General features: G+C 34.5%; 1 protein-coding gene across 1 annotated transcript in view; it reads left to right on the top strand.

Annotated features, from left to right (window-relative positions):
* Positions 1-12,535, top strand: part of LOC100868763 (zwei Ig domain protein zig-8) — a 245,085-nt gene that overhangs the window by 200,581 nt on the left and 31,969 nt on the right. Inside the window, exon 4 of the mRNA XM_086912816.1 lies at positions 2,582-2,744. Within this exon, the coding sequence (XP_086768942.1) occupies positions 2,666-2,744 (79 nt within the window). The 5' untranslated portion in view covers positions 2,582-2,665. The remainder of the gene's footprint in view (positions 1-2,581; positions 2,745-12,535) is intronic.

Raw genomic sequence — 12,535 nt, 5'->3', positions numbered from 1 at the left:
CGTGGCTCGTACGTGGGAAACCAGAATTTCTCGAAGCTCGAGTCGAAATTCGATTAGGATATCCGAATCGAACGTCAAAGCTAAATGTCCTCCATGTGCTTCGGCGGAAAAGCGTTGCTGCGCCACGTGACCGACAAAAGAAATCCGTGCACGGATATGTGACGTGAAAGAGGCACAAGTCTCCCAGGTGGCGCCAAGTTGCGAGCATAAAATGGCGGCCGAGCATTCTCGAGCCAATAGAGTAAATACGTGTTAACTGAACCGCAGCTTTTATTCAAATAGTACGCAACCACGGCTATATATATATATAGGCGAGATGCTCGCCCGTGACTCGAATCGTTTATTTCGAAACTGATGGAGGGATAGGGAGGTCTTAAAGGTGGATGAAAAACGAAAGGGCACGTAGCCGGTTCCAGGTTAGGAATACATGACACGTTCACCTGTGTTCTCGATTTAGAGACGGGATTGATTTCGCTGCGTCGTTAGAAGCTGGAACGGATAATGATGGCACGGATGGTGCGGATTTTTTTGCCTTCCCCAACTACGTAGACACACTGACGATTCAGCGGTTGCTAATGCTAAAAAGCTAGATTCTCCTAGGGCCATTATAGAGAACCACGATCCATGATAGCGCAATCGATGTTGCTTGTTAATCGTAATGAGAGATAAATTCGTAGGATAATGAAAATATTTTCCATGGGATCACTTGGAATTTTTAGAATTATTTTTATTTAGTAAGATGCTTGATAAAAACTAAAATGTAAAAGTTAAAAATGAATATACAGTTTTATTCTTTTTTCGATCATTTCAAGTTCTTTTAAACTTCTTTGTTTCTATAATTAATTTTTTATGTCTCTCTTCATTAGTTATTCATCACTTTTTGAGGCTGATAATTATTAGACGGTCGCTTTAAGTGAGATGTGTTAAACGTGACAAATTCTACCGTTCGTACAATAGATTTATTTGTAAGTTGGATTTTGATTTTTTTTACAAATAATTAAAATTAGGAATCTTTAAGGAAGAAAATTAATCCCTGCCAATAATATTCTAGATTACGATACAATGGCAATATTAGATCGTCCATTTTCACCGGTATATAATTGAAACTAAAATAGAATCGCAATTTAGCTACGAATATTCACCGGTCGCTCTACAAACGTGTACGACGTATCCTATTTCAATTGATTAAACTTTACCCACACGCTAATTGCGTTTAAGTCTTAACAATTCGCGGCCACATTCACCCCGAAACTTTGCCTTTGCCCTCTTCGGTTTTCGAGAGATTACGACGAGCCGACGAAGAGGATCGTCAATTCTTTGTTTCGTTGAACGGATTCCTCCGTGCTTAATTATACTTTAATTAAAATCCGCGTACGCCACCCGTGGGAAAGTTTCAGAAGTTAATCCCCGCGATACTTTCATATTAGCGGGCCACAGCCGTTAAAATAAAACGAGTTAATTACATTATGACACCGGGGATGTCGTACCCCAACTTCCCCTGTATCGTTACCTCTTTTTCAACGTTCCACAATCGTGATTTTTAAACGGAAGGTGTCGATAAATAGTAAAATTTGGATAAAATGGAAATCAGAGTTCAGTGTATGTAGAAAGGGAATGGAAAGATCATTTGAACATTTCTATTTTTATATTAAAAATCATTTTGTAATATGGTTTTTTGATAATAAAAAATTACTTACACGTTATATATAATATTTGTCAGGCAAGGAAAAAATTTTTGGAATAGATTTAGGATAAATAAATAAAACATATATTGAATCGATCGATCGAACGTTTGACAATCATAATTTTGAAATGGAGAGTATTGGTATGTAGATGATGATAAAAGTTGAACAAGTGCTTGAAAATCGGGATCAAAGCTGAGCATGCATAGTCGATTCTGAATGTAGAGTTTAAAGCTTCGGAATTTCCTTTGTATTTTATCAAACATGAAAGAAGGAATAAACGAAAGAAAAGAAGGCACGAGAGAGATGTTTATTCAAAATAAACTTATCGTTCGTTTTAAAAGAAATTCTCGCAAACTTTTACTATCAATTTGTTACGAATAATTGAAAAATATTGATAAAAACGTTATATATCCACAATACAATACGTAGAATTCAATGATATAACATCGAAAATTTTTTCCAAATAACTCAAAACTCGAATATACCACAATTTTGCCCGATAAATATTCATCAATAAAGATCAACTTTCTTGAACACATATTGTCTGTTCGAACTCCGCACATACCCATCACTACGACGAATCTACGCGCTCTGTAATTCGCCAATTTCATTTATTAACTTTAACAAAGTTAAATATTGTTTAAAAAATCACCTCATGCTCCCACGATATAATATATTTCACGCTTATTGAATCAGTTAGAAAATTAATCCGTCCCTCAAACATTTCCCACCAAAGACTAACGATTGCCCGCCTAATGTGAACAATTACACATTTCGTCTGACAATCTGCTCTCAAACTTGATCAATCCGCGCCGGGTAGAAGGGAATTTCGAATGCGACTTGGAGATAAGTTGGATGCGGCTGAAACTATCGTGATATCCGGTCGTGTGTTTCAGATGACAGCAATGTCGAGGCAGCGGTACGCGAACCGCAGCAGCGGGAACAGATAAGGAAGGGAGGGAGCCACGCGTCGGGCAATCATGTGTAGTGTCATGTGGCTCCTTCGGCTCCTAACGACTTGCTGCCTCGTTTATCTATCGACGTCCGACTTCCACACAGGTATGTGCCTATCGTATTTCCACTCCTTTCATTCAGGGGGGGAGGGATGGGCAAAATTTGAATCTCGATCGAAGTTAAGAATAAAGTTACTTCGACAGTAAGTGTTCCACTTTGTTATTCGTATATATTCGATCGAGTAAACCGAGCACAGATCGTGCGAAGAGAGGATCAATCGTTGTTGAATTTTAGATAAAGTTTGTTACTTAAAGTAACTTTATTCGAAATTTTGACCGCTGGTTACTTTTTCTTACCACGGTTTCAATGCTCTGCAAGTTCGTTGCAGAGAATGATTGCAGTCACTCAACGATTGTAAATACGGTAATTCATCGTTTAGAGGAGTTTATATTCACGTTGAATGTAATTGCAGGAGGAAATGTGTTATATGAAACAGTTTTTTTTTTATTGTATAACAGAAAATAATACGCGCTTTATTTTATTTTGATATTATACGTAATAAATTTTTGTCTACTAATATTTTAAATATATATAAACGGGATAAATTAATTGAATCAAAAATCTACGTGTGTAAGTAAAATCGGTGTTTAATTATATCGTTAACAAATTAGAACAGAAAAAACGGAAAATCTCTCTATCAATTATCATCCGTCATCGAGATAACATCCACTTCATCGGATGTTATATCTATCATTGAGGATTTTCTCGACATATGCCATTACTGCTCTGCCTTTAAAATTGAAAATTCATTATGTAAAATCATCGAAATAAACGTCAGAAGATTTTCATGCAGCCATAGTCGTTGGACAATTGGAAAGATCAAGGACGCTTTGCGTTTCGTTCGACTAAAGCTCGAACACGCTCTTCTCTCATTAATCAGAGCCAAATGACGTGAACGATTCATAGAACATCGTATCGAGAGTATTGAGTTGTTGGAACGATAATGTTATCTGACTCAGATTTCAATGAGCCATCATTGCTTCTCGATATATATTCAAACTCACTGATGTGTTAATTGAAAGATACTATGAATATTAATATAGAATAATGGGATAATAAATTCTAAATTTTGAAAGATTTATTAAAATTTAATTATTCTGGAAAAAGTGTGAATCTTAAAATTCAACAATTCCACAATGGTCTATAAATTCCTCTGAAACTATTATACTACGAACAAAGATATTTTGATCTTGGATCAATCGAAATTTTCGATCTTAATACGACTCTCACAACTATTCACAGAACATAAAGGCTGAGAATCCAGAGCAATCTGTGGTTTATCTCACGATCCTGTGATTAGAGTGCGGTTGTGCTTTTCGAGGCTCGAAATGTTCCATAACCTGTTTCATGACACCTCGTCTCGTGAATGCTAAGATCTTTAAGCTCCGTGATTCGAGATAGATTCTATCTCGACAAGGGATAAAGTTTCACGCCTCTTGAAGCGATTCATGAAATCCGTCTCTCCAAAAAGAGCGCGCTTCGATCGAAGAAAAATTTCAACTTCCAATTCTTACAAATAGAAGCTTAAAAAAGAGCTTAAATATAACTCTTTAAAAAAACAAAATAAAATGTAACGTTAAATTTCTGATCGACAATCTATGATCTTATTTCAAAGGGAAATTAATTACTGTTAAAATATTTTTATTAAAATCATGCGTCTGCAACCGAACTCGAGCAAGCCTCGAGTTATCGTCGTCGCGTGACGCTTTTGATTAGCTAATGAATTGCGTGAAAACGACACGGGGCGGGCAGCGTAAATCGTGCGGGATCGCAGCATACCATAATCGGCGCCACGATCCACGCGAACGAGCGAAGACTCCATTAACCGAGGCGGGGAAATTAGTTTCCATGAAATTCAGATTTGCGCCCCGTATATATAAATCCGGAGCAAATTCGTACGCGATCGGTTTCCTCTCCCTCCTCCTCTCGTCGTAATTAAGACGCGAGGTCGACGACCGCCTCAAATTGATTTGCGCTCGTCGATCTAAAATTTAACGTTTTCCTCGAGGTGGATCCGTCTTAATGTTTGCAACCCGCTTCCTTCACTCGTTTCGCAAATAGACGAGTAGTAGAGGGCTTGGTCCAACACGGGTCGAATTATCTTTAATTGGTTTCGAATTTATTTTCCTCTTTGATGTTCGAGGGGGTCGCGAGAGATACTTTTCGCCTGTGTTTGGACAGATTGGATGCTCGGGATCAAACGCGTGGAACAGGGTTGGACGACGAATGTGGAGGGGGCGCAGAATGAATGATGAAACTGGATGCGATACATACGTGTTTTCTTCGACAAGGAAATTTTAGGGAATTTTTTAATTGGTTTAATTAGTTGGTTGGGGGTGGATTCGATTTTTATTCGACACGTCTCGAATTAGTAATTGTTGATTAGATTATGTAACTTATGTAAAAAGAAAGATTGGAGATTGGAGAACGTGAGATACAGAATCAAGAATGATTTGTAAGTCTTTCGAATTCAATATTAATCTATTATATAATTCTAAGGATATTGATTTTAAAGTTAAATTTAAATTTTTAACGATTTGCCGGAAAACTTGGTAATTCATCGTAGATTTTCGTGGAAAGTCGATGCGTTGATTGAAGAATTAATTTTTAATTTTGAAAATTCCGCTGGAATATTTTTACGGGATAGAGAAAAAGGTAGCTGAATTGAAATTACACGTTAAAGAATTACAAATTAATCGTAAATTGGATCATTTCTTCGATCTAGAATTTAAAGTTAGAAAAAAACTATTGTTGAAACTATTATTACTACTTTTATATTTGAACAAAGAATATAATAGTGATTAAATAGCGATAAAATAAGCTTTCACGCTATCCTGTTATATAGGACGGTCCGCCCTAATCTTAAACTATTATAGATAGATTCCATGTTTCATCCGGATTTGTGTGATTTATGAAAGGAAGAGGATTTTAAAGAAAGGGTAATCCATTAACCAAGCTGCAGGATTATGTTCCACGAAATTCAAATCAGAAAGCGGATCAATTTGAAGCTGAAAGCATTAGAAAATTTGATTTACCATCATTCTTCAGCATTAAAAGATATAAAAATCAGCTTATTACATTTCGTGTATAATGAATCAGATTAATTCAGATTCATTTCCGGAATAATTTTATCAATATTTATTTCAATTAAATATTAGAAGAATTTATTTCACAGATTATTATTATCTTCTCTAATGAATTTTACCAATAATAATAATAAGAGTTGACGAATAAGATTGAAGATATGTTTATTGATATCTGCTACAGGCAGATATTTTACCCGCAATCGAAGTGTCTGCGTGATGCAGCTTATTCGTGTAATTAATTTCGATCGCGTAACAATACGTTACCAGTAAGTAGCACGGAATGGAACTTCAACCGAGGGATTCCCACTTGTAGATTAGGTGACTATCGTAAATCATTTCGTTGGATCCATCCATCTTCCGCGGCGTCTTCTTCGTGTACAAGACTATCCATCCTATTTTTCACGTTGCATACCTACGTTGCATTTGTTTGCCTCGAAGATTACATTTTATTGAAAATATCCACTCTCCTTATCCGAATATTTTATACCGTTATTAAAAATCTTATTAAAAACGAATATTAATGGCATTGTAATCGAAAATTTTTATCGATTATCAATGTATCTCATACTTGATGATATATATTATAGTAGATAGTATTATTTTTTTTTTTTTATTATACTTCCTACGGCCAGATTTTTTTATAAAAGTTTGATAGAAGTTTATTTGAAACGCTTGTACATCACGCATCTCATCACATTGATTGATTTTAAAAAGAAAATTCTGGATATTTGGCAAAATCGTTCAGAAATAAAGATTATATACGATACTCTATTGATTGATAAAAATAGTAATTAATGTAAATTTATGATTAAATAATCGTATTAAATTTTACAGAAACGTTGAAAATTGGTTCTAATTTTTCTTTTTTCTTTTTTTTTTGCCAGAGGCTGTACACATTTGCTCGTGTGTTTTATACATTAAATGATGCAGTAAAATAAATTAAAAAATTTGACACGCGAGTAATAAACGCGAAAGAGAAATAAAATAAAAACGAAAATCGGTGTAGATTATTGCACTGGTTTTCGTTGTACACGTGAAATTCAGTAAACCACGTCAGCTGTCCATCAGAATGGAACGTCACGGATTCATGGTTGTGGATTTTTTGTTTTCCCCGATTCCTTTGTTCCTTTTTTTTTTTTGCACATTTCTTCATGAACTCCATGCGATGAATCCTCCATCTCTTTGCATTCATCTTTTCTGTTTCCTTTTCCATCCCCTTTCACTTGTCCAATTATTTTTACACATCGAATATACTGAAATTCCATCGTTCTGTAGCTACAACTATAATCTACAACAATTATCGCTTCAAATCTTATCCATTCCATCATTACACTACACATAATTATAAAATTATTTTCTTAATTTCAAGAATGATCACTTAGCAATCAAACAACGATCATTTTCATTCCCTGAAAACTTTGAATTAATTTTATTTAATTAATTAATCTCAAAAATTAAAAATAACTCCCTCTCAATTTAATAAATTTTGAAACAATTTCTTATAATCTTTCCATAAAGGAAGCATAATTTTTTTCTTTAAATTAAAAAAAAAAAAGAGCAGAATTATAAACTGAATCATAATCGCGAAACGAAATTATCAAGTTTCCTCCGTAGCTATCGTTCACGTAGTCTATCGTAACATGAAGGTACGTTAACTAGATCCCGTTTCCCGCTTTCATGTTCCCGGATACGACACCGACGGCATTCCTCGACTAGACATTAAAGGATTTCACGATAATCTTCCTTGATATGGAGTTTTAAAACGTCACCGAGCCGTGTCACTATTACTGGTAACGTAATTGCTTTCGCGGCGTAATAATATGCATGCATCTTCGAGGGCTCGTTTAAGTGAACCGACACGTAGACGAACTTGCACGAGTTAAAGACCTGTTTATTCGTTGCGCTTTCCAATTTTTTTTTTCCTTTTCAGTAGTTCGTAAAGTCTATACGGGTTAATAATTTTTATTTATAGAAGAATGGCTTGGTTTATTGACGAGAGTAATTATTATCAAGCTGAAATTCGTTCGTTTGATGTGTTATCGTTATAAAGAATATAATATCACGTGTTTGATAAATTCAACGTCATATTATATTTTTATAAACGAAGGGAAAAGAGAACAGGGATGCTCGTAGAATTGATAGGTGGAAAAAAAAATATTGGAATGTTCATATGAGAATAAGAAAAGGTTTCTGTAGGTAAGAAATGGAGCGTGTGTCTGGATGGTTTCACCGTGTTACATTACTTATAAAAATTTTCCTAATTTTATCTCATCTGATATTTCATTTTTATAATCTTCATTACCCTTTTTATCTCCTTCTCCCATATAAAACTACTTCCCAGGAGACTAGTGCGTTATAAAAAATTAATAGGAAAGGATTCGTGTCAAAAGTATTATATTTCACCCTTGTATAAATGTCGTTTCATCGTAACTTTCATTATTATCCCTTCCATTTCTTCTATCCCCAAACGAAACTAATTTCTAAGATCTATATCTTAATATATTAATAGAAAAAGATCCTCCACGAAAATATCTTATACACATAATTTCATCTTCACAAGTCTTCTTCAGCTCCTTCTTCCTTATTCCCAGAAACGCAATATAGAAAAGTAATAACAAAGGGATCTGTGTCCAAGATTATCGTTCCTCGTTGGTCAAATACACCCGAAAAATAAGGGCGAGAATGAAATCTCGTAGGAACCAACACCATCAAGGGAAACCATCCCCTCAGAAGGATGTGATCTTTAACTCGATGAGGAGGTCACGTATCCGTGCTCGCCGAAAACCTGAAACTTATTTCTGAAATCAAGCTGATTTCACACGCTCGAAAATCGAAAACGAATCTCGAAAGTGGATCTTGTCCAATTTCTCGCTTCCAATTTCCATTCTCTGGAGAAAAAAAAAAAAAAACGTCCACTCGACGGTCAAAAGGAAAGGGAGAGATTACACGCGTCTTCTTTCCGCTGTATTCGTGTTCGTATTCCCGGGGAAAGGATTGCAACGCGTTCTGACAGTCACGTTTTCGGCACTGTTAAGGCCGGCAACGTATCTGATTCCACGCCGCGCGAAACGCTCACTGAATTCGAAGAAGGTGTTCCATTTTGTTTGGAAGATTTTTCAAAATATGCATCGTGACACTTCGGTCAGCTGAGAAGATGTTCTGGCTCGAAATCTTAAGAAAATCAATTTCTCTTTCCATTCTTTTCGAAGTATGTACACATATGGATTTTGTTGGATTTTGAAATTTATTTTAAATGGATAGAATGAATAAAATAATGATTCGATCAATTGAGAGAATCGTACCAACTTGACTATACATTTCTATTATATTTAGAAGAAAAATCTTGAAAGATAGAAGAAATACAAAGGAAAAGAAAAAGGATCTAGAAAATTGTATACAATAATTTAAATATTTTATGGAACAATTAACAATTTTTCATCTATTTTGAATATATTTCGAATAATTTCGTTAGAAATAATTGTAAATAAAAACGTAACTAATAAATACAAGAATAGAGTTCGCGTATTTTAAATTCTGATGTTTAAAATATATTCAAAGGGTTGGAACGAAATCTTTCCATTATCGTAAATTGTATCGTCTCGAGTGAGCTAAAATTTATTTAAGAGCGATCAATTCGCAACAAAGAGTTGCAACGTACGAATCTCATCGATTCTCGAAAACGTTCAGCACGCGAATCGTTGTTCCTGTCGAAGAAGAACGACAAACAATAGGAGATTAGGGGGTCGCCGCTGATAAGCCATGGATTTAAAAGGAAGAAAAGCGGTGGCTGGATTAAATTGCAAGATTGATATTAAACACGCGTTTCTTGTTTTCATAGATATTTATATTCCATAGGATTTTCACGTGTTAAATAACGACCGTCCGATATTGACGCAATTTCAAATCTTTTTCCACGCGAAATACGTTTCCTCGAAATACGTTCGTTTTTTTTTTTTTTTTTTTTTTTTTTTACGGTGAAACGAAGAGAAATTGACTCTATCTTCGTTCGTTGAAACGCGATACAAAATTCATGCAATCATTTTCCTGTCCATACATCTCGAACTTCTTCCGTTTCGATCTTAAACGCTCTTAATAATTTCGAAATTTCCTCGAGCATTGTTGTTTTTTCCCCTAGAATTCCTAGTTATTTATATTCGCGAATAACGAAACGAATTTGAATTTAAGATTAAGCGAAAATGCAAGTTCAAGTTTGTTTAAAAAATTTTTGAAGATACGCTTCTTTTCCAATTTGGAAAAATTTAATACAACATGTGACTTGATGTAAATTTAACAATTTTAATTTGCAACGGAAAGATTATCGATATTTTTGTCACTATTTACCTCGTAAAATTCAATTTGACCGTGAAACACTCTTGTTTCGTGAATCATTGTGAATTAAAGTTAAGTATAGATCAACAATGCTCATCCTATATGTTCTTGCTCAAACATAAAATTTACATATTCGTGCCTGTGGCATAAAGGGGATGATACGCGGCCAGAAGAGTATGAAAATCAAAGGAGATATCGTTTTAAAGATACTCGAAGTGGAGCCACGAGTTTGAAAAAAAAAAAAAAGAAAGAAAAAAAATACATAAATTTTCACGAAAAATCACAAATTCGAAAGGATTCAAAAGGCTTGAACTCGATTTTTGAAAATTCTATTTCGTCCCCGTGTACAGGTTAAAACACGCGGCTCTCTGATGGTGGTTGCAGGACCGCATTGCGGATGCGAGGCTGAAAGTCCTCGTTTTAAACATGTGAAATAATTATTAGGTTTCGCTAGAATCGAAATGAAATAAATAACCGTGAATTTCGATTCGAAAATTTGACGAAATTTTGAAACGTTTAACCGTACGAATATAATTTGATAAATTAATAAAACTAAAAAGAGAAATGTAGATATAATATTTTCTTCCATATATTTTTATAATCCTTCAAGCTGAAACTCAACGTGAAATTTATTTCACTAAAAAGAACGTGTACGTGTATTCCTTGTTTCTTGTGCAAATTTACAATGATTGACGTATATTAAAAAATATAATTCCATTCAAGGAATAATATAATCAAACCGTTCGATTTCATAGCTATATACATATACATTTGGATGATGGATTTTCAAGTGGTGGATTAATTCCAATCCAAGCAACTACGTGATAGTAGATTCTTAGATAGCAACCACTTACAGTTTCTGGAATAGACTATAAAGCGAGTAATGCTAAATACAGGTGACAACTCGGCAAATTCAAACTCGTAAGGCTAGAAACAGATGACACCGAAAGTGTGAGACTTGATATCAGGGGAAGCTAGGATTCCTGGCGTGAAATGGCATACACAAGACTTAGGGAATATAGTGCAAACACACACTCGTGGATACAAGACACTTTCAATACGTGAAGCTAAACAGAAACACCTCTCTCGTTCCTGGGATTATCTATGGAGTCGAAGGATTCCCAGTTGGAAACATCGGAACTTGGGGAGAGTTAATACCAGAAGATGTTAGAAATCGATAACGTATTCAATTCGACGCAATTACTGAGAACTTCGCGATAACTCCACCAGATATATCGAGATGTACATAGATTATGAGACGATTTGTAATTTCTTGATGCAATATTATTATCGATTGATAAATTATCGCGCAAACAGAAATTATAGCTTCGAAACATCAGTTTTCAAATAATAATTTTAAAAAACGATTGTTTACCACTCTGACGAGTAATAATTTATTCAAATTTATGTCGTGTTCTTTATTTGATCAAGTTATTAAAATAATTTAAACATTTCTCGAAACATCAAGATCTTCTTTGATAAAATAAACATTGTTATATTTATTAAATATTTTAATTAATATTTGGATTTTATTCTAAATATATTGTGGGATATAAAAGCATGATTCTCTCGTAATACGAAATATTTTGAAAGGTCATTGATCTCAGAGAACCCAGACACCTGGAGACCACAGAAACTTCAAGAACCCTTTAGGCTCTGGAGACTTTGGATAACTCTAATACCGCAGAGATCCTCGATTTGAGACCAGGAAGAACCTAGGGACCCTAGGAACCCACGAGAATCATAGGGAACCCCAGAGATTCTGAATATCTGTACGATCTATACATCTATACATAAAACTTCGAAGAATTCCGCATCTACTGGTGTTGAACCGTTGAAGATTGAAATCCTTGAATGCATTATGTCCGAGCCATGAATTTTCGCATTTATATAAATATAAAAAAAAATTCACCATTCATATCGATACCTTGTGTTCCTCTCCGAAGGAATATGAAATTCTTCAAAGTTTTAAAGATGCTTGTACTGGATTTTTAGCATCTCATGTTTTTCAAATTTCCTAATAACTTTAGAATTTCTGGAATCTCTATATGATCTTTCGCTTCCATAAGAAATCTGGATCATCTACTCTCCAACGAATACCATGTCATTACGATTTTAATCTCTTTCTGAAACCTTCTCTTTGACTTTTACTTCGCGATTTATCTAATTTAAACATTTCCAAAAAAGAATCAAGAGACTGATACAAGATGATCTTGCGTCACTATTGAAGAAGAAAAAATATTTTGGACAAAATTGTTATTAATGAAAAACAATTCATTGAAGTACAACAATCTATAACGCAAAGCTGTCAACACGAAGAAAAAGAAATTAAGAAATTTTTCACGACACATCCTGTTACACGCGATCTAAATAAAAATCCCCTCTTTCCAAATAAAAACGATTCTTTGAATCTCGTGCCTA

Source organism: Apis florea, unplaced genomic scaffold (genome assembly GCF_048593485.1).
Source record: "Apis florea isolate Af1SG1 unplaced genomic scaffold, ASM4859348v1 contig_3493_pilon, whole genome shotgun sequence".
Lineage (NCBI taxonomy): Eukaryota > Metazoa > Arthropoda > Insecta > Hymenoptera > Apidae > Apis > Apis florea.
The sequence above is the reverse complement of the archived record's forward strand: the minus strand, read 5'-3'. Positions and strand labels throughout refer to the sequence as shown.